This window comes from Marmota flaviventris, chromosome 9, assembly GCF_047511675.1.
Source record: "Marmota flaviventris isolate mMarFla1 chromosome 9, mMarFla1.hap1, whole genome shotgun sequence".
Taxonomy (NCBI): domain Eukaryota; kingdom Metazoa; phylum Chordata; class Mammalia; order Rodentia; family Sciuridae; genus Marmota; species Marmota flaviventris.
This window is the reverse complement of record NC_092506.1, coordinates 42,553,980-42,577,431: the sequence shown is the minus strand read 5'-3', so window position 1 is coordinate 42,577,431 and position 23,452 is coordinate 42,553,980. Positions and strand designations below refer to the sequence as shown.

General features: G+C 36.2%; 1 protein-coding gene across 3 annotated transcripts in view; it reads left to right on the top strand.

The window, feature by feature from the left end:
- The window catches only part of Nell1 (neural EGFL like 1), a 794,610-nt gene that overhangs the window by 379,101 nt on the left and 392,057 nt on the right, over positions 1-23,452 (top strand). For all 3 annotated transcript variants that reach the window (XM_071617126.1, XM_071617125.1, XM_071617124.1), the window contains one exon: positions 2,839-2,964. In XM_071617126.1, the coding sequence (XP_071473227.1) occupies positions 2,839-2,964 (126 nt within the window). The remainder of the gene's footprint in view (positions 1-2,838; positions 2,965-23,452) is intronic.

The window sequence follows — 23,452 nt, the reverse complement described above, 5'->3', positions numbered from 1 at the left end:
AATTGATTTTATTATTTTTTTAAAAATACATGACAACAGTGGAATGCATTACAATTCTTATTAGACATATAGAGCATAATTTTTTGTATCTTTGTATATAAAGTATGTTCACACCAATTTATGCCATTATACATGTACTTTTTTTTTTTGCATTACAATTCTTAATGCACATATATACCACAATTTTTCATATCTCTGTATATAAGGCATGTTGACAACCAATTCAAGTCTTCATACATGTACTTTGTATAATGATGACCATCATATTCCACCATCTTGCTAATCCCCTGCCCCCTCCCTTTCCCTCCCACCCCTCTTCCCTATCTAGAATTAATCTAATCCTCCCATGCTCTCCCTCCCTACCCCATTATAAATCACCCCCCTTATATCAGAGAAAACATTCATTTTACTCAGCATTAAAAAAGAACAAAATCATGGCATTTGCAGGTAAATGGATGGCATTGGACAGGATGATAATGCTAAGTGAAGTTAGTCAATCCCAAAAAACAAATGCCCACCCTCATTATCTACCTGGTAAATCCCTGTTTGTGTTCTAAGATCAAACTTCACAGTCCTTTTCTTTGAGATTCTTTCCACAGTTGTCCTCTGTGCTAGTCAAGGGAGTCTTGGTGGCTTAAACCAACCAGGACATCCATCTAAGTCATGCAGCATGGTCATCATGCTTATCTGGTGGCCTGCTTCTCATTCAGGGACCCAGGCTGAAAGAGTCTCCATCTCTGTGCTTCCACGAAACAAGACACTGTGGTAAGCCATAAGCTGGCTCTACCTTTTCTCCTAGAAATGATGCACTTTCATTCATATTTTATGATCAGACATACAGCCAGGTTTAAATGAGAAGAGGGTGGGGAAGTACAGTGGTACTATGTGTGAAGAAGTAGGAAAACTGGTAATATTTGATGCTATGCCACCCAACATTTTCCAATACATGTCTTCCCTTGGTGTTCTCAACTTGTCACTTTCATGAATTCATTCCTCCACACTCCTTTAATCATACCAAAGACCTTATAATCAACAATAGTAACATCACTTTTAGAATCTTAATGTGAAGCACATTACTCTACTAAGAAGCAACTCTGAGATGGAGACCGGCACACAGAAAGCTGGTGACTGCCTGAGTTATTTCATTAATTTCTAGTGTTTTGTTCTTATAATATGGTTATGGGAATCTTGTTAACTGTGGGTCTTCTCCTTGGACCTCAATTACCCAGCAATAACTTTTATTTATAGGCTGACAGGTCTTTAGCACAAAAAAGAATATGATGTTATTCTAGGGTGTTTTACTAGGAAATAAATCAACCTACTTTTCTTTAAAAAATAAGTAGAAAAATGGGTTTTCTAGTGACTCAGAGTAGCCATATTTATTCTTGGCTTCTGCACATTAAGGGCTTTAGGATATCAGTGATTATCTTAATGGAAACACTGTGTTTAACTAGTTACCATTTTCAAGGTGATGTCATGAAATAAATCTTGATGAATAAGAGGTCAACTTCTGAGTTCAAATCCCAGGTCCAGTATGTTTCAATGGGATGACTTTTTGTCAGAGATTTAACTTCTCTGAATCTGTTGTCTAGACTTTTTATTTATTTATTTTTACTGGGGATTGAACCCAGGGGCACTTAACCACTGAGCCACATCCCTAGTCCTTTTTAATATTTTATCTAGAGACAGGGTCTTTCTGAGTTGCTTAGGGCCTTGGTAAATTGTTGAGTCTAGTTTTGAAATCCAGTGCTCCTTTTTTCAGTCTCCTCAGCCACTGGGATTACAGGCATGTGCCTCTGTGCCTCGACTTTAAAATGGGGGGAGTATTTGTACTTTGTTCTTGAACTGCATATGAATCAAATTAGGTAATTCCTTTAAAGATACAAAGCATTTTGTCTGCCTCACTGGATTTTAAGCATTAAGTTCAGAACTGACTCTTAGGACAAAGTGATGAGGTATTGGGGGCTTGGACTAGTTAAATGCAAGTCATTAGCCACTAACAATCAGAACCAGAGCTAGAGACCATATTTTCTATCTTGGATTCCCATGCTGCACTCAAATCCCTTCCTCTCTCACACCATCAACTATAAGCAGCTTGAGTAAGATGAACATAAATCAATTTTTAAAAACACAATCTATAGAAGAGGCCAAACTCTGTACTTATGGGTAGAGGTTATTTTAATCCACACCATGATCTTTTATGAGAAAGCAGAAGATGATCTGACCTCCCTTCCAAAGAGAACAATATATTTTGTTGAATCAGCCCATTATTCTATCACATGGGAGAGATCTCCAGGTCAAGGGATGAAAGACATTAATTTGCATGAGAAACAGCTGCTGTCCGTATCCACAGTACAACACAAGAGAAACTGGCTACAGCATCATTTTGTAACAGAAGGATTAAAGCATGTCTTAGTAAGACACATAGCAGAGAGCAGCCGGATTCCCTTGATCTCTCTGATAAAAGCTGTACCGTGTACCATGGATGCCCAATAAATATTAATTGGTATCAACTTCATGGGCACAGAACTCCTTGAGTTTGGACGTTTAAATTGAGCATCCTCCTTGGTGGGAAATTAATAATTGATTCTGTCTTCATACTTCCAGGGTTCTTAACTCTTCTGTCTCACCATGTGTCTTTTTACGAAATACTTTCAGCTTAGGACAGGATCTCATGTCTCAGCTGAATTTGCACTTAAGTTTTTGTGTTTAATACATCTTGCTTTTCCTCCTGACTTCATTGGACATTCACCTTTTGTAACTTTATTGTAAGATGATTACACTCTGGTTCAATTATTTGACTAACCATGATATTGCTTCTTTTTTTTTCCCCATCAGATATTGATGAATGTGCAGCTAAGATGCATTATTGTCATGCCAATACTGTGTGTGTCAACCTGCCGGGGTTATATCGCTGTGACTGTGTCCCAGGATACATTCGTGTGGATGACTTTTCTTGTACAGGTGAGAATTAAGAAGCATTTCCCCCTAATTTATCCCTTCTTTACACCATATTTGTGTTGCATTTAGCTCCTGGTGCACAAAGTATTGTTTTCCTTAAATAATTTGCTTTCATTATTTCACCCTCGCCTTTTTGAGAAAAATATAATAATAACAGAAATTTTATCTGCATGATTTATTTCCACTCCCAGTATTTCTGCCTGTTTGTGTGAGTACACTTGCATGGGAATGTTATTTGGAATTGGAATTGAAGTCCTAGTTGCCTTTGGTAATACTGAAGTACTTAAAGGTATCAGTGCTAAAAATAGAAACTATCAAACCATTTTCTTTCCATCACAAGGAGAACTATTTTTTTATATTAAGAACATGTACTTTGGGAAAGATAAGTATTAAATTGGAAAGGGTGGCAGGAGTATCTCATGGTCAGGGAATAGACATGGGAACCAGTCAAGGTTATATTTGCTTATTTTCAGTGTCCCATCTCTTCTCACTATGTCCCTGTGGCTGGCACTAACTGTAATGCCAAAGACAGTCACTGTCTGTGTGAGTTGTGCTGGCTTTGTGGAGTACCTGGTTTATAGTTGCAAAGTATTTTTTAATTATGTATCTGCAGGTATCAACCTTACATTGGTTTGGGCTATTAAAAGATTCCAGTCTTTATTCTCTTGGATTAAATGAATTTAAATGCCCAACTGCCACCTATACACATAAAGGACTTCTTGAACTCATGGTTTCAGTCATGTTGTACCTTTTCCTAACTTCTGCATCTTTCTTTCTGTCCTAATGATATTGGCATATAAAAATTACATTCTTTAATCATAAAGTAATGCCACTTTTCTTAATTTTTCTAAATGAGCTTTACAGAAGTGCAAAAAGTTACAAAAATTATGGAAACACATATGTCTAAATTCCTTTGTCATTGATTGTATGTTTACAAGTTGTTCTTCTCCAGGTGAAGGGAATGGAGAGCTCAGATTGATAAAGGTTTCTGAGGGTACATAAACCAAATGCAATTTAACAGTCTTATACATAGCATAATTAAAAATTCCTAGGAAAACATGAAAGGTTTTATAAACTTAGCATGCTGAGATCTAATTTTTTTTAAAGGTTTGAAGTTCTTTTGGACCTCTAAACAAACATGATGTAAAAACCTCAGATGTTATAGGTGACTATCACTCTATTCTTAATAGTATACAGAGCTCGTAACTTATTTTAACCATAAGATTAGAAGAAGCCAGTGCGTCTCCTCCAGACACAACAGCTCATAACTAAGGAAACCTTAAGGACAACCCTATTGTATGGAGGGCCTTGTTGAAATTATATCAGAACGTCGCTTCTGCTCTTAAGTTTTCATTGAGGAAGGGGGAAGCAAGTTGTTACTTGCTAAATTCCTATTAAAGTCAGATGTTCTGCCTGGTAGTTTGTATATGGAATGAGATGGAAAATGTACTATCTTAGGAAATGGCTCCAGAATTTCTTATATAAAGTGAACTATGTTTTTTGGAATAAAAAGCAAAAGTGCACCCATCCTCATACACACAAAAAAGTAAATGACCCTGAAGGGGAAAAAAAGTCTATGTTATAAACATATACTTTTGTTTTGTTGTGTATGTGTGCATGTGTATTTTGCCTGAGAGGGAATAGCAAAGTTAGAAATTGCAGAAGAAAGAAAATTAGATAGAGAGGAGAGGAAGGAATCAGACGGAGAAGGCAGGCTGCTGTGGGAGGAGAGATGGAAGGTTTTTAAAAGAGCAGCAATGTTTCATGTGTGGCTTATCCACTATTTGCTATACAACATGCTGTGTTAATCTTCCTCATGACCCTGAAATCCTCAGCGAGTCCACCTTCCCCTACTGCTGGGTAGCACTGCCCCCAATACTAGGACACATGTTCACCTGGTAGACAACAGAAATGGCACCTGTCACGCAGGATGTTGGGATGGAGGAGGCAGAGGAGCCATCATAGTGGGACCGTCTCTGTCCCTCCTGATGCCCCTTGACTCCCACTGCCACACACTTAATTAACCATACTGCATATCTTTTGTCACTGCCTCTTTTCAGGAATTTCATAAATTATAATGGGGACTTTGGACTTCCTCGGGTCATACAGCAGAGAAGATCTTCTTCATCCCAAAGCACTCCTTGGATTCCAGGTTCCTTCCAAGCGACTCACTGCTACATTTTTTTCTGCTTCTCTGCACAGCAGGAATTAGTCTGTCTGTGGGTGTCATCCTCATTTGCCTTCACTCACCTTATACTTCCACCCTGACCTTACAAAGAGACCGTATTTGTCAGGGTCCTCAAGAAGTTCCTTTTGCTAAATCTAATGTTCTCATCTCAGAAGCAGTTGGCACAGCATTTAACACACTTTCTTCTTTGAAACACATTCTTCTCTTGGCTTCTGTGAGGTCCTGTTTCCAACTTTTCTTTCTGTCTCACTGGCCACTCCTGCCTAGTGTTTCTGGATCAGCACTATTTTCTCTGCTGACCTTTGAAAGGTTTAGGGTGCCATAGGTCTCTGTCCTCGTCCCATTCATATATATATATATATATATATATATATATATATATATATATACACATAATTATTATTATTATTTTCGATGCCTTCATCAACTTTACGACTCTAACTGCATCTCAATATCAGTAACTACTAATTTCTATCTCCAGTTAACATCTTCATACTGAGCTTCTGAATCATATATTCAACTTGACATCAAAGGATAGACGTTTAAGAATGCATTTTATACTTAATATGTATAAGACAAAACCCTTAATTTCCTTCCACTTCTGCAAACCTCCTCCTCTTCCAATTTTTCCCATCTCAGCAAATCAAAGTACCATATGTGCAGATTTTCAAGATACAAAACAGGGTTATATTGGTTCCATTTCCTCCCTAGGGGCGATAGTTGATTACCCTTCCACTTTAAAGCAATTCACCAGTCTTATTCACTCTACCCTTCATACTATGTCCCTGGTCTGTCCACATCCTATATTACCATCCTAGTAGACTTTTCCAGTGGCTACCAAGCTTGCTCCTCTGTAATGCATTCTTCACATATCAACCAGAGCAAATTTTTAAAAACAGAAGTTATACAAATATGCTTAAAACACTCATGTATATTTCATTAGATAGAAAATCAAATCCATACCTCTTATTTTGATGTATAACCCTGTGTGATTCTTCTCTCTTCCTGTCCAGTTTCATCTTATATCATTTCCCTCCTTGCCATTTATGACATGACCCTTGTCTTCTCCATTAAATAAGCTTGTTTCTGCATTAGTTCCTATGTATGAACTGTTGCCCCTGATTTAATGTCTTTTTAGCATGATATCAGAATAGGAGATTTTTTTTGTCATTTAGATCTCAGCCTAAAAATGATCAACTCAAAAAGGCTTTTGTCAATCAATATAAGTATTTTTTCTGTCATAACACCTGATTTCAATTCTCTCCATGTTACTTATCACTATATAAAGTGTTTTTGTTTTTAATTTATAAGTGATTTTTTATTTGTCCCTTCCTATTAGAATGTAAACTCAGAGCAGGGACCATTTTCATTTTGTTTCCTATTGTATCTATTTAGGACATTGCTTGGCACAGAACAGTATCCAGTTAATATTAGTTGAGTGAAAGAATGAATAAACCTAATTGACCTTTGACAAACTCGTTTGTAAAATATTTCTCATACATGTCATACCTACAGGTCCTTGTGAACTTCACTGGTATGATACATGTGAAAATATTTAACATGGTGCTTACATCAGCCAGCATAAGATGTTTTATAGTAATAGACAAGCCTCAATAAGAGTGACTTAAAATAAAGTTTTATTTCTTATGCTATTTGTCTACCACTGATCAACAGAGGTGTTCTGTTTATAATTACTATGGAATACAGTCTAATGGATTAGTCAGTATGGTGAACATTGCCAGTCACTAAGACAGGGAAAAGAGAGCCTGGAGGGTCCTCCACCAGCCATTGCATGTTCTGCCCAGGGAGTGACACATATTTCCCTGACTGGTCACTAGTCCCATTTACCCACACAGGAATGAGGAAATGCAGCTGTACCACCTGTTTTGGTGGAGAACCAGAAGTAGTAGATGAGTGGTGCTAATGAATGTCATGACTGATACTGCACAGATCCTCAAGAAAGGAAGTTCTTTTGACGTGCAAAGCTGCGGGTCAATCTTCTGTCAATATCAATTTGGCAATATGATAGGGAATGTAGATTAAAAATAATCACAATACTAAGCATGGTGTATTAAGTACTATGATGGAAGAATAAACAAAATTCAGTAAGAAAAGGATCCTTGATTGCAAAGATGGGGTATTTGGAATTTCTGTATGTTTATTCTTGAAAGTCAAGAGAAGTTATTGGAATTTACTGGAGCTTATTGGCAGGTAATGTCTGTATTGGGTTAGAATTTACAGTGGGGGTATGGATAGAAGAGAATAGTGCAAATGATGAGCTTTCTTCCAGGACGTCATTTTTCCTCTTAGACCCAATTCAAGGAACTCCATTAGACACTTATATATAATAATATAAGTATATAGTAATATACTTGAGTCTCTGGAATCCTCACATTAACTTTGGTATTACTTTAATCAATTTTTTTCCTGCTATAACTAAAATACCCAACAAGAAACATTTGAGAGGAGGAAAAATTAATTTGGAGCTCACAGTTTCAGAGGTTTCTACCTGTAGATAGCTGGCTCCGTTGCTCTGGGCCTAAGGTGGGGTAGAACATCATGGCAGAAGGGTGTGGTGGAAGAGAGCAGCTCAGGTCATGGCACCAGAAAGCAGAAAGCTCCCCTCACCATGGACAAAATACAAATCCCAAAGGTATACTCCCAGTGACCCAACTTATCCAGCCACATCCTACCTGCGTATAGTTACCATCTAGTTAATCCCTATCAGAGGATTAATGCATGGATTAGGTTAATGTTCTCATGACCCAATTGTTTCACCTCTAAACTTCCTTGTATTGTCTCACAAATGAGATTTTGGGGAACACTTCATATCTAAACCGTAACAAATGTCCAGGAAATAAGCCTGTTAGGCCAAATGTGTTCTCTTCTCCAAGTCATATCCTGTCCCCACTCTAATTTCTGCCATTTTTTATTGGCAAATAAAACTTTTCTGAAATGGTTATTCATGGTTACAATGTGACAAATTAGGTATATAGTAGATATATTTTTTCCTAGGTATTTCATTTCCAGATGAAAATTTTCTGGAAGAAATTTCCATCATTGACTTTCCTTATTTCCAAAGATTATTGTAGTTTCTGTCCCAAATCAATTAATACCTGCTGTTGCGGTTCACTGTTAGTTTTCCATTATGTCAATGTCATATCTGTTTTTCTGCTACTGTTATATATGTCATTTAGCTTTGACACTCAATTCTTAGAAGTCAGTAGTCATACTGAAAAATTTCATTCAACCAGAAATTGGTGATCCTAGAGTTAAAGAAGAGATATCAGCTTTGGTGGTTTATTGTATGTTTGTTTGATACATTCATTTATGCATTGATTACTTCATGCACATACTCAATATGCAATTTGTGTTTGTCATGAGTGTTAGAAAATGTAGGCCCCAAGATTAGGGACAGATGACCTCTATGCCCATGGGGTTCATGGCTAATGAAACATCATCTTCAAATGAGAAAACTCAAATGTCCACTCATCATCAAATACTCTTCCTTTGTCAAATCAATCCTGCAAAGTCGTAACAGAGTTTAAGTAAGTATCAGATGCTTAACTCTCTGTGGAGGTTAATCCTTGAAAAATTCTAAAAAAGGAGTCCCAAAACTGTTTTTCCCAATTCTAAGCTGCCAACAACAGCTGATTGCCAATTTTCAGAAGACTGTACTTGAGAGCAGATGCTGAACATAAAGCTGGAAGAGAAAGGCAATGCAGTGAACGGAAAAGAAACTTTAGCTTTTATTCATTTTTTTTGGTTAAAATTAAGAAAAATTCATATCTATGGAATAAGAAAGCTCTCAGAATTTAGCACTGAGAATAATTATCTAGAACTTAAAAGTGTGCAATAATTTAATCATTGCCTTGGGGACTTAGGGCTCCCTGACATGACCATGCATTTTATATGAAGCTTGTACTTTTTGTTTGTGAAAGTTTCTCTTGGCCTTTTGAAGGGTGAAATCTAAAACATTTGCCTCTGACACTGGAGGAAGCTTTTGGCTGTGCAATTTGTACGTGAGTCTCCATCATTTTATCTCCTGTAAGAGATGCCTCAGTTGCTCTTTTATGAATGCTGAAAATGGAGGAGGACTGATAGGGGTTTTGTGTGTGTCGGGGGGTGGCTTTTCTTTTTCCCACAGTCTTTTGATTATTGGACGGTCAACCTGCTTGATTTATTGGCCTCTGACTTTCATTTATTCCCAGTTAAACTCCTTGGGTATTTTTTTTGGCTGTTTGATAAGATGTTATCATTAGTTACACAGGCAGTTTTAAAGGAGGATACTTGTGATTTACAACAAAAGAATGCAGCAATAAGACAGGTGCTTGACAGTAATGGCTAAGCATTCATTTTTATGCCAAAAACTTCCCATGAAGGTAAGACATAAAAGGCGAAAAGTGAGATAACAAATATCTCATGTGATTTCTATTAGCTTGCTAAAAGGATTTTTATTTTCTTGATATTGGCACTGAAGAAACCTTGAAGGAAGTGTATGTTTGAAATAGAGCAAGTGTAAAGAGTTAGATAATAATAGTCTATTAACTTAATGGCTTGAATTAAGCATCCTTTAATGAAAAGAGGTTAGGTAACTTTTTAAATACCTTGGGAGTGAAAGTTAGCTGTTAGAAATTTTAGGTGAGTTCTCTGCAATATGCTCGTGACCCAGGGTTGATGAAATAACAAAGCATTTTCAAATATGAGATACTGAATGTTTTCTCACTGAGCATAGACATATGAAATGGAGCTAAAATAGGACATTTTCCCATTTGGTAGAACAAGGTCATAAATTATCCACTGATTATCCTTATCTTTTCAGCACATACCATGTGCTTGCTTTTTTTTTTTTTTTTTTTTTGGCAGTCTCTTAGCAGTAAGGGACAAGTTGCTGGTCATTGCTTGGCTTTCAGTCTCAGAGCAGGTGACATAATTATAATAATGAAGCAGGTTATGGGCCTATAGACTATTTTACTTTAAAACATGCTGTGTCAAGTGATTTATGGAATGCAGAACTACATGTTGAGGTTTATTAAAGATGCCAGATACATTAAATTTATTGACATATTGAATAAGAAAAGTTGAAGGAAGATATCTTCCTTCAACATCTGGATGTATTAGTTAGCTGTTAGAAATTTTAGGTGAGTTCTCTGCAATATGCTCGTGACCCAGGGTTGATGAAATAACAAAGCATCAACCTAGAAGGTCTGATGATAGTTATGAGATATTTTTTCCTTTGTTTGGATTTGTTTGGTTGGTATTTCACTCTTTTTTTTAATTTTTATTTTTAAGGAGGTAGTTTAACCTCCTTCTTATTCTATCCCCAGAAAAGGAATGTGACTGTACCAAAAACAGGATTCCAAAATCCTGATCCATTAAGGCAGGCATGGTCAATCCTCACTTGAGATTAACTAAAACAACAAAGTGATGCTTGGAACCTGTCCTTGGAGATTTTAATTTCCTTTGGTTTAGGATTGCCATCAAGCCGTGGGAGTTTTGCTCAAACATCTAGGTGATTCCAATGTGCAGTCAATTTTGAGACTCATTGCTTTAGCATGGAACAGAGAGGGTTGGAGTATAGGGAAAATATTAAAGAGTAATGAGAGGGCTGGGGTTGTGGCTCAGTGGTAGAGCACTCGCCTAGCACATGTGAGGCCCTGTTTTCGATCCTCAGCACCACATTAAAAAAAAATCAATAAATAAAATAAAGGTATTGTGTCCAACTACAACTTATTAAAAAAAAGGGAATGAGAGAAAAATTGGCTGCTATATTGAAGACTAGAAAAGAAGAATCTTAAACTGGTAGTGGGAGACATGGAGCTGGGAGGTAATGAAAGCTGAGACTTGGATGTTTCTTGGAGGAAAAGCCCTGCATCCGGAGGTGCACTCTGGAATGTGTAAGCTGTGGAAGTCTCTGCTGGTGGGAGATGCTGAATCTCCAACTGGGGCTAGGCTGAGGCAGTGCATGGAGGAGCCCTTAAGACGAAAGGGGCTTTTCTTGGTGGTCTGCATGCTCCCCGGGCCAGGGTCAGGCCACTCCTTCTCTGCCAATGCCTTGACTATTTGGAATCCTCCAGAGCCATGACACAATCTGATAGAGATGACGAGTGCAAAAATTGATCAAGGCATCTTCACAGATGAATAGGAGCCCAGAATCAGTCATCAAGTTGAACTGAAGAAATTACAGAAAGTTCCTTAGTTGACACCCTATTCAAGTCTTCATACATGTACTTTGTATAATGATGTTCATCACATTCCACCATCTTTGCTAACTCCCTGCCCCCTCCCTTTCCCTCCCACCCCCTCTTCCCTATCTAGAATTCATCTATTCCCCTCCCATGCTCTCCCTCCCAGTCCCACTATGAGTCAACCTCCTTATATCAGAGAAAACATTCGGTATTTGTTTATGGTATATATGTGTATTAAGAATTGTAATGCAAAAAAAAAAAAAAAGAGAATAGCATTACCTTGGATTAGGTAGAGGGAAGTGAAAGGAGGGGAAGGCTGATGTATGCAAAAAATAAAAAAAAAGTTACCTTAGTTGCACAAACAGCTTTGTGACTGGGCTGATCTATTCAGCACACAGTGAAAATAATCAGTCAATAAAGGGAGAAAATAAAGTTAAGAGACCTCCCCTAAAGAGGGATTGAAGAAGACAATTCATAGAAAGTTTAGTTTTTCAGATTGATTTAATTTTTTTATATGTAGTACTGGAGAGAGCAATATTTAAAATAATGCTGAGGTTTATTAAAACAGTAAATATATCTTAGGATATCATAGGGTGTTTACCTTGAAATTTTATGACAAAAATAAATCTAAAGAAAGTGTCCTGTGTTTGGCTTCTTTTTTGGGTGTAGGTGGAGATTCCTTTTTATTCTAATGTATATTATAAAGAATCAGAATACATCTACTGCTGTAGAACAACCAGGAAAAATGGTAGAGTTTGTTCCCAGGTGTTTGTGCACAAACCTATTTAAATACTATGTTGTCCTTGACCCAAATTCATCAAGAAAGACTTGTTAATGTTTTTGTACATTCTCTTATTGGAGTTGTGCATTCAGAATGACAATTAAACTTTTCATGTAAGGTAGGAGTTTGATTAAGAATGATTTAGCAAAAAATTGTAAAGGTGAGTCTGCAGCCCAACCATATCCACATTTGGGCCATGTAATAAGTGGACTTTGCTCTTTAACATCTTAGGATCCTGTTCTGTATTTTTTTCTTCCACCTTAAAGTTAGGGTACATGCACACATATATAGTTATTTCCAGGCTATTCCAAATTATAGTGATGTGTCCTAGGATTTTGTTTTCTATTTCTAAGGCAATTGAGAATTTATTCTACCTATTCTTGGGTCAGAATTAAATCTCCATTTTTTTAAAAAAATTATTGTATAAATTCTACTGGCTGCAACTTTTAACTCTACCACTTATTAACTCTATGAATTGAAAAACAATTTAAATTCTCTGCTTCTTTGTCAGTATCCACCTCAGAGAGTTGTTAAAGGACATAGTGACACAGTGTGTATAATTCATTAATTCCGGTTAATTCAGGTGGTTTTAGCTTCAAGAATTAAAAAAACAGAACAACAACAATTAATGATTAAACTAACTTGAATGAAAAATTTGTTCTTATGATAGACAGACTACAGAAGGGTAATTTTTCCAGAATCAGTTAATTCATCTGCTCCATGACATTTTCAGTGATGTAGTTTCTTTCCAACATTTTACTTTCTTATTTTTAGCATGATAGTTTGGAAATTGACCTTGCTCTCTTCAAGGTCTCACAATTGTGAAAACAACTCTTAACATTAAATCTGTGCTTAACCATGTCCCAAATTCATAAGAGAAAAGAGAATTCTCTTTTTATAATCCTTTTTTAAGACCAAGGATAACTATCTCAAGACACATCCCAGTACATTTCTTTCCATGTCTCTGGCAAAAAAAAATAATAATAATAATAATTTGGTATATCTATTCATAAAATATATGTTGGAGAGATAATTATATTTACCTTGAATCAAGATATATCAAGAAGAAGAGAAAGAAGAGAAAGAGAAGGAGGAAAAGAAGAGAGAGAGAGAGAGAGAGAGAGAGAGAGAGAGAGAGAGAGAGAGAGAGAGTGTGTGTGTGTGTGTTTGTGTGTATAGTTGTATGGGCAATTGACAGTGTGTATTAGAGTATATCCAAAGATTTAAAAATATTTTTCAAGCTTAGGAGTATTGAAAAGAAATGCTAATTAAGCTGGGCTCAGTGGCTCATGCCTGTAATCCCAGTGGCTTGGGAGGCAGAGGCAGGAGGATCATGAGTTCAAAGCCAGCCTCAGCAACTTAGCAAGGCCCTAAGATCTTATTGAGACCCTGTCTTAAAACATAAAAAGGGATGGCAATGTGGCTCAGTGGCTAAGCCCCTCTGGGTTCAGTCCCTGGTACCAAAAAAAATAAAATGACAATTAAAGAAATACCAATTATACTAACTCTGTTTGTGCCTATCAGTATGTGGATATATTGACATATTTACATAGATGTCGATCATGCATTTCAAGAGATGGTTCAGGCAATAGGTGCTTTTATACACTGCTGATGGGAATGTAAAGCATACTACCTTTCTTGAGGTTAATTAAACAGTGTATATAAAAAGCCTTAGAAGTACTTACAGAAATTTATCCCAAGGAAACAGTCACAATTATTTACATCAGAAGATTTTCTTTTCATTGTCACCACTTATTTATTATTTGTAAAAAAAAAATAACTGTAAGCAGTCTAAATATGCACTAGTACAGATTTTTAATAAATTATAGCTTATCCATATAGTGGAATAAAATGCATATTAAAATAAAGTCATTGAATAGTCAGTAAAATAAATAATGACTATTTAAAATAATGACTATTCAATGTCAATGGAAAATTCTCACCATATAGCATGATAAGATTTAAGCCAGTATATATTTTATTTTCCAATTAAAATAATCAATAAATATTATGGAAAGATACACATACACAAACACATATACAGACAAATAGAAACAGAACAGGGAGTGTTCCCTACCCCAGATTAACATGTAGCAGAGGGCAACTGAGTAAATGTTCATACCTGACACCTTTTCTTTACATGTTTATGTATTTTCAAAAATTTCTATGGAATAAAACACGCATTATGTTTTATTATCAATAATCATTGATACAGTATTAAAAACCACAAAAATACTGGGTTAAGGTGACATTGAGTTTTTTCCCCCTCAAAGTCTCCAAAGTGTTATCCCACTAAATTAAAAATATAATAAGTGTTTATGACTTGATAGTGCTAATGGCTTTCATGTTCAGTGACATAGATTATGGGTCTGAGCTAAGGAGATTAAAAGCAATGGCTGTGCTTTATCAAGTTCCTGGAGGATTTGAATGGCCAACATGGCAACTGAAGGACACTTGCAATTACGATGTTGTCTTAGTCCATTCACTTTGCTATAACAGAATGTCATATCTGAGTGGTTTATAAACAACCTAAATTGTGTCTCACAGTTCTGGTGCCTGGGAAGTTCGAGATCAAAGTGCCAGCAGATTCAATGTCTCCTGAGGGCCTATTCCTCATAGATGGCATCTGTGTCTTCACATGGTGGAAGGGGTGAGGGATCTCTCTGGGGACTTTTTTAGAGGGAGATTAATGACCTAATTATCTCCCCAAATCCTTTCCTCCTAATACAAGTGATTCAGGCATTAGGGTTTCAATATATGAATATTAGGGGGAATGCAAACAGATCATTGCAGGTGCTGTTTTCACCTTTTGAGCACCTGGTAAGTGATCTGCTGGTCAGGTCCTACCACTATCTTTCATAAGCTCTAGCAGAGTTCCAGAATTAAGGCAGTTGATTCAGATTTTTCTGCACCAGAGCCAAGACAAAGAGAGATACTAGGCAGAAACCAAAAAAAAAAAAACCCCAGATTTTCCGCAAGAAAATGACAACTAATGAACTAATGAGAATAAGCCAACATGGATTCTCATTTTTCCCCTGCCACCAGCTCATCAAATGAATGTCACCTGGTCAAGTGTGAGTTGTTTTTTTTTTTTTCCTTAGCTCAGTTGTTTTCAGGTAAAGGATTTGGAATTACAAATAAGGTGTCTTTTAAAAAGAATTCAGCTTCTTAAAAAAAAATAAGAGTAATTTTACAAACTATTACTTTTCTAATTCTGTGATTTTGTAAGATATGGTTCCTGACCTCTAGGACTTTATGGTTTCTTTGGGAGACATAAAATTTACATTTAAGGAGAATAATTTTATAGAGCATATAACTGAGTGCTAAATTGTGAGATACGGGCAATAAATGATATGGGAAAGAGCACTGGTACCAGATTAAAAGAGGATATTAATTACTAAGTGGCAAAGGGACTGTGCTTTCCACCTTCCCACAGGGTGCCTGAGAGTCTGGGTTTGATATAGGGAGGGAGCAAGAGTCAGAGCACTGAGAAGTAATAAGGTGCATGCTGCTTTAGAAATGGGTCCATCTTTGTATTTGTTGATCTGCAATGCAACCTGGAGGTACTGTGTAGAAGTGAAAAGAACAGAGGCTCTGAGTCAGACAGGCCTGGATTCCTGCCCCAACTTGGACATTTATTAGCAGCATCAACCTGAATTGACTTCAGGGAAAGAGACTCATCTTCCTCCTAGAATCTTGCAAGAAGTGAATAAGAAAATATTTGTAAAATGCTTGGAAAAATGCTCAGCACAGATTAAATGTTTAATAAATCCTAGTCATTACTATCTCTAATGTACAGGCCAGGAATCTAACTTGAGGTGCAGCAAGATTAAGGAACTTGTCTTTATCCATAGGACAAAAAGTGGTGAAGCAGGTTTAAGAACTCACATGCCTGCCTGAGATTCAAATACAACCTCCACTGGAGCACTTTTAAAATGTTTCTATTGGTGAATTATAGTTATAAATAATAATGAGGTTCATTTTGACATGTTCATAAATGCATATAACATCATTAGCTCCCTTTCAGTCCGCGTTTCTTCCTTTTGCCCTCCTCTCCTTTCTGATTCCCTTCTTCTACTCTATGATTCCCTTCTTCTACTCTATCAGTGGTCTTCTTTCTATTTATTTATTTGTTTATTTATTTATTTTTAACTGTGCATTATAGTTCTATATAAAAGTGGAATGTATTGGGTTGTATTCATACATGCACATATCATAATTGTTGGAGCTCTTTTGAAGACACCATTAGAATCCTGATGCAGTATGTACTAAGAAAGCAATAGCAATTGTTAGAAGGAAATAAAAGAACATGGGGCTTGGGACACAGAGAATCTATATTTAATGTATGGCTCTGCATGGACTTAAAAGCTTTGGGATCTTGGGCATATTCCTTAAGCATTTCATGCCTTCATTGACAGCCTTGAAAGAGAAGGTCAACTTTTCAGATTTAAACATATGAAGGAGCTCCACCCAATAACAGGCTCACAGGTGATGCTCAACATGGAAACCCTAAGACCTGTAAACCAAATTACCCTCTCCCCCTTGTCATCAAAAATCTCCTGAAATATTTTAAAAGACATTAAGGCATCTTGGATACACTTGATAAGTGGATTGCCTTGAAAAACCCAGTCTCTGAAGATGAAGTACAGATTCTCTGGAACAAGAGCCTTCAGTGAGGTGTTTTTGGCTGACGGGTTAAGGAGACTAATGTGAAGTAAACTTCACAAGAGGGTTTGTAGCTATCCAGGAATACGTGCCTTTATTTAAAGGACATTTTTTTGGAGCTATGAGTTTGTGAGTTGTTGTAGAACAGGCCCTCTGGAATATGATCTGTAGACTCCCTTTACAAAGTTGTTTGTGCCCTGAGAAGGGAAGTCCCTTGAACTGTGAACAACTTTGGCATTTATCAGCCCTGCTGGTATCTGGCTAGTCCTTAGGGGTGGTCATGGGACAAGCTGTTTTCAAGAGATGGATGAAAGGCTGGACACTTGGTCTAAGTGGACACCAGAATGGGTTTGTTGGTGCTCAGGAAAAATTCTTAGAGGTAATGTGCAGCACACAGAGAGAGGTGCAAAGAAAACAGCAAGTTTAATAAACCACAAAATATTTTATTATAAAAGTAATATATAAATACTGTAGTAACATTAAGAAATTCAAAAGAAGGAGAAGAAAATAAAAATCATCAATAGCATTTCAACACTTAGAGAAGTATAAATATCCATCGCCTCTTGGTCTCCTGTTGCCTTTCTGTCTTTACCATCTTTGCCTATCAGATATGTGCATTTTTCTCTCTCTCTCATGATGGTCATCCTTTCATCCCTGTTTGGATGAAGAGTGAGTCACAGAACAATGCTCAGGCTAGCCCAGTGCAGGAAATACACATACTTGGGGATTCATGGAGGGGGAAGAGTTATAGTTTTTCTGTTCATTTAGAAACATTTTATAAAAAAGTAAGATATACTAAGTCGTTTAATCTTAACAAATTCTGTGAGGTTGTAAGGACCCCACATAATTGTTCATGAAAGCATGTATCTAATAGTGGTGCCCCTGCCTTGATAATGATTCATTTTTTTTTCATTTTTATATATATATATATATATATATATATATATATATATACACATATATGCATATATTTATATATATATTTGATCTAATTAGTTCTAATTAGATAATGATGCATTTTTCCTCATATATATATACACACATATATATTCTAATTAGTTATACATGAAAATACAGTGCATTTTGATACATCATACATAAATGGAGTATAACTTCATTGTTCTGGTTGTACATGATGTAGAGTTACACAGGTCATGTAAAAATATATATATGTATATATCTTTATAATGTCTAATTCATTCTATTATCATTCCTACCTCATACCCTCTTCCCTCCCTCATTCCCCTCTGTGTAATCTAAAGTATCTGCATTCTTCCCTGGAGCCCTACCCTTCATTGTGAATTACCATCCACATATCAGAGAAAATATTTGTTTTTTGTTCTTTGGGATTGGTTTATTTTGCTTAAAATGATATTTTCCAGTTCCATTCATTCACTGGCAAATGCCCTAATTTTGTTCTTTAAGCCTGAGTAATATTCCATTGTGTATATATACTACAATTTTGTGTTAAAGGGCACCTAGGTTGTTCCATAGTTTAGATATTGTGAATTGAGCTGCTGTTAACATTGATGGGGCTGCGTCACTGTAGTATGCTGATTTTAAGTTCTTTGTGTATAAACCTACGAGTGGGATAACTGGGGCAAATGGTGGTTCCATTCCAAGTTTTCTGAGGAATCTCCATACTGCTTCCTATGGTGGCTGCACCAATTTGCAGTCCTACCAGCAATGTGTGAGTGTACCTTTTTCCCAACATCCTCACCAACATTTATTGTTGCTTGCATTCTTGATTTTTGCTATTCTGACTGGTGTGAAATAGAATCTCAGTGTAGTTTTGATTTGCATTTCTCTAATTGCTAGAGATGTTAAACATTTTTTCATATATTTGTTGATCAATTGTATTGCTTCATTTGTTCAGTTCCTTAGCTCATTTATTAATTGGGTTATTTGGTTTTTTGGTATTAACTTTTTTGGTTTCTTTATATATCCTGGAGATTAATGCTCTATCTGAGGTATGTGTGGTAAAGAATTTCTCCCATTCTGTAAGCTCTTTTTTAATATTATTGATTGTTTCATTTGCTGTGAAGAAGCTGTTTAGTTTGATTTCATACTATTTATTGATTATTGATTTTACTTCTTGCACTTTAAAAGTCTTTTTTAAGGAAGTTGTTCCTAAGCCAACATGAGGGAGATTTTGGGCCTACTTTTTCTTCTATTAGGTGCAGAGTCTCTGTTCAAATGCCTAAGTCCTTGATCTACTTTGACTTAATTATTATGCTGGGTAATAGGTGTTTAATTTCATTTTGCTACATATGGATTTCCAGTTTTTCCAGCACCATTTGTTGAAGAGGCTATATTTTTCCAATATATGTTTTTGGCACGTTTGTCTAGTAGGAGATAACTGTATTTATGTGGGTTTGTCTCTGTGTTTTATATTCTGTACCATTGACCTACATATCTGCTTTGATGTCAGTACCATGCCATTTTTGTTACTATGGCTCTGTAGTATACTTTAAGTTGTTTCTTGTGATGCCTCCTGCTTCACTTTTCTTGCTAAGGATTATTTTGGCTATTCTGGGTCTCTTATTTTTCCAAATGAATTGCATGATTGCTTTTTCTATTTCTATGAAAACTATCATAGAAATAGACTAGAATTTTTATTGTAATTGCATTAAATCCATATAACACTTTTATTAGTATGACTATTTGACTGTGTTAATTCTGCCTGTCCAAGAGCATGGGAGATCTTTCCATCTTCTAAAGTCTTCTTCAGTTTCTTTCTTTAGTGTTTTGTAGTTTTTGTTGTATAGGCTTTTCTCCTCTTTTATTAGATTGAATCTCAAATTTTTTTTAGGCTATTGAAAATAAGGTAGTTTTCCTAATATTTCTTTCAGTGGATTTATCACTGATGAATAGGAATGCATTTGATTTATGGGTGTTAATTTTATATCTTGCTACTTTGCTGAATTCATTTATTCTAGAAGTTTTTTGGTGGAATTTTTTATATCCTCTAAGTATAGAATCACGTCAGCAAACAGTGATAGTTTGTGTTCTTCTTTTTCTATTTGTATCCCTTTAATTTCTTTCTTCTGTAATTGCTTTGGCTAGAGCTTCCAGGACAATGTTGAATAATTATATTTTTTATTGAGTTCTTTATTCTTTAAATTTATCTCCTGGATATCTTTTTTTTTCTTTTTTCTTTTTTTTTTTTTTGCTCTTGGCACTAATTTTTTCCATTCTGATTTGTAAGTTGAATATAGGGAAAGCATTGAAGTAATGGGAGTTTCAAATAGCTGGGATGTAAGGCATCAGAAAACATCTTCAAATGAAAGTCTTTTGATTTCTGAATTGTAATGAACTGTTGAAGAAATGTGCCTGGGGAAATCTTGCTTATGGATTGTCAAAAACCTGAGGGTATTTTCCTATTAGGAGAGCTATTTTTCCCATAGCAGGTGGTCTATTTGACTTGGTTATAATAAAAATGTGGCATTGATCAGAAAAGACAGACGTCATCCTTACCCATCAATGTGAGAGAGGATCAGAGGACTATTATTGATTCAGCCAGATAGTTTGTGGCACTAAATATTCAGCCACAGTACCCAGGCTGAGCAGTGGAAAGTGCAGAGGAGGGAATTAAGTGAAGATACACCCTAGACTGCTCTCCTTAGCCTCAAGCAAACTCTGTTTCTTTTCTTTCCTTTCTTTTTTTGGGGGGGAGTGGGGTGGGGGGCAGGTTTGAGCAGCTCACAGCTTTAGAACCAAGTATAAGGGAGGCCAGAAAATAATACCTCCTATCTATTTTTAGGATTTAGAAAATGGACAAGTCACTAAATAGCACTCCTATGTTGTCATGTGTACTTCTGAAAGCAGCCAGAATTTTGAATTTGTCGCACCTCTATTTTAAAACAATTTATTTTATTTCGTCTCCTTTCCCAGCTCCATTTCCTTCTTGATTCTCCAGTCTTTGGTGCATAATTATAGTTTTTCTCTCTGAATTTTGTTTTCTTCACCTTTCTTATTTGCCTCATCTGTGTGTAATGATTTATGCCTGAACCTAACTAATGATATATTAAATGAATGACACGGAAAAAACTATAAAACAAAGTCACAGTTTTGGTGAGATTGTGAGGAATCAGAATGCTTGTGCACTCTTGGGGGTAATGAAAAATAGTGTAGTCACTGTGGAAAATGGTTTGGCATTTCCACAAAACATTAAACATAGAGAAACAGTCAAATAGAAGAAGTGTCCTATGATCTGGCAAATTCACTTCTGACATATCCACTCAAACAATTGAAATCAGGGTCTTGAAGTGATATTTGCACACTGATATTCATCTCCATATTTTTTTTTACAATAGAAAAACAAAAAACATGGACGAATCTCAAGTGTTTACCAAGAGATAAATGGATAAGCAAAATGTGGCATAGATTTACAGTGGATGTTATTATTTAGTGTTGAAAAGGAAGAAAATTCTGAAATATGCTACAACATGGATGAAACTTGAGAATGTTAAGTGAAATAAACTGGTCACACACACACACACAATATTATATGGTCTACTCATGTGGAGTAGCTGGAGTAATTGAATTCATAGAGATAGAAGATAGACATTATTATTACTGTGTGTATATACGTGACTGCATGACCAATGTGATTCTGCAACCTGTATACTCAGAAAAATGAAAAATTATATTCCATCTGATTCAAATGTATGATATGTCAAGGTCATTGTACTGTCATATGTAACTAATTAAAACAAATTAAAATAAATAAAATTCTACATTAATAAAAAAGATAGGATGGTGGTTATCATAGGCTGGAAGGAGGCAGGCCTGGGAATTTATTTTTTAATGGGTAGAGTTGCAAGTTTATGATATAAAAGGAGTTCTAGGGATGAAGGATTATTATGGTTGCCCAGCAATATAAATGTGCTTAATACCACTAAATTGTACACTTAAAATGGTTAAGATGGCAAATTTTGTGTTTATTTTAGCACAGTAAAATTCTTTAAAAATACCATGGGAGAAAGGTCTCTTCTTAAGTCTACTTTAGAAATGTGTTATCATTGCTTTTCTCCCATCTCTAACATATATCAAGTATCAACTTGTGTTTAGCTCAGATAGTGGCTTCCTAATTTATTATTTTTTCTACTCATTTATCAGACAAATATCTTTCGGGAATCTAGAATGCATCAGGTTTATTTAATCTAGTATGCATCAGGTTTATTCTAGGGATCTATTTAGGAAACAAAACAGACACAACCTTAAGTGGCTTATGTTCCATCTGGGGAGTCAGACAATAAGCAGGTGAATAGACAGTGCGCCAGAAGTTGATATGCATTGAGAAATATAAATTGAGGGAGGGGAGATGGGGTGTAGGGATAGCAGGAGTGCAACTTTATTGAAGAGGAGACATGAAACAAAGACATGGGAAAAGGCAAGGAGTTGGGCAGGCGTCTATCTGGAATAGCTGCATGCGGGGCTGTGGGGTCAGCAAATGAATGGAATATACAATCAGCAGGTCTGATTCCAACCTGTCTCAGGCAAGTCAGTTGGCTTTTCTGAGACTTGGTTCTATCATTTAAAAAATACAGATAGTAATTATTTCACAAAGATGTTGGGAAAGACTGATGAGAAAGAAAGCATATGCTGTAAGCTGGAAAGTAACATAACAACTATTATTCTTAAGTGTTTGTAGTAGGTCTAATTTCTCCAGCATCAACGAATATGAAAGGACCCCATAAGAGAGTTTCCCAGATAATTTTAAGCATCATTTCTTTATTTTGTTTTACTTATTAAGTTACAGAACAAGATTTCAGTCATAGAATTGGTGATTCAGGATTAAATAAAGGAGCTTGTTAAATCATTCAACTCCAATGAGCCCTTCTCTCTCTTATAAACATCTCTATTATTCTCCTGTAGAAGAAAGTACATGGGGTGTATGGCCTCAGATACTCACAGATTCTGGGTCAAGGCTGTCTTCCCAAGGTGTGGGGATGATAGAAGTCAGCCGCTGGATAATTAGGGTGTTACTTTATTTTTCCTCTAAATAGAAAGCAAGGCTTTAGTGGCCCTAGCCATTACTAGGAGAGCATTCCTTTTAGAAGAGGAAGGGAATTCAGGAAGGGGTATTTCACACTCAGCATGCAGAAAATGCAGTGCCCATGTCCCAATACTGATAACAAGGCCTTCACACTGAATTCTATAGGGCCAGTGTAGCAACTCTATAGAGCCAGGGCCATGAAATCACTAAGCAACCAGAGATCTGAATGAGCCTTGTTTTGTTCCCCCCCCCCCCCCGCCTCTTTATTCTTACATCTCTTTTTTCCCTGCTGTTGATAAATCATTCAGAAAAGAAAAGAATGTTACAGCCCTGACTTTTTAATACAGAGAACAAACACATTATAGTATTGGTCCCCAAACACCTCCAGGGTCTTGTAAGAAGGTTAGTATTTCACATTTGTTGGCTGGTGGTATGTTCTTTGGGGGTTTTGAAATCAATTGACTTTGTTCTTGTAGCTAAAAGAAAAGCAAGGACTAGGTGTGCAATGCACAGAAGTAATGCTGTCATCCTGTCATGGTTCCTAAGTGGGCCACTCAGCAACCGGTAATTGGTGGGTATTGGTGGGCTGTGCAGCTCAGCTTGGGAGAAAAGACTATTTGAGAACATCTTCTGACATTAGGAGATTGTCTTGGAACCCAGTGGATCAT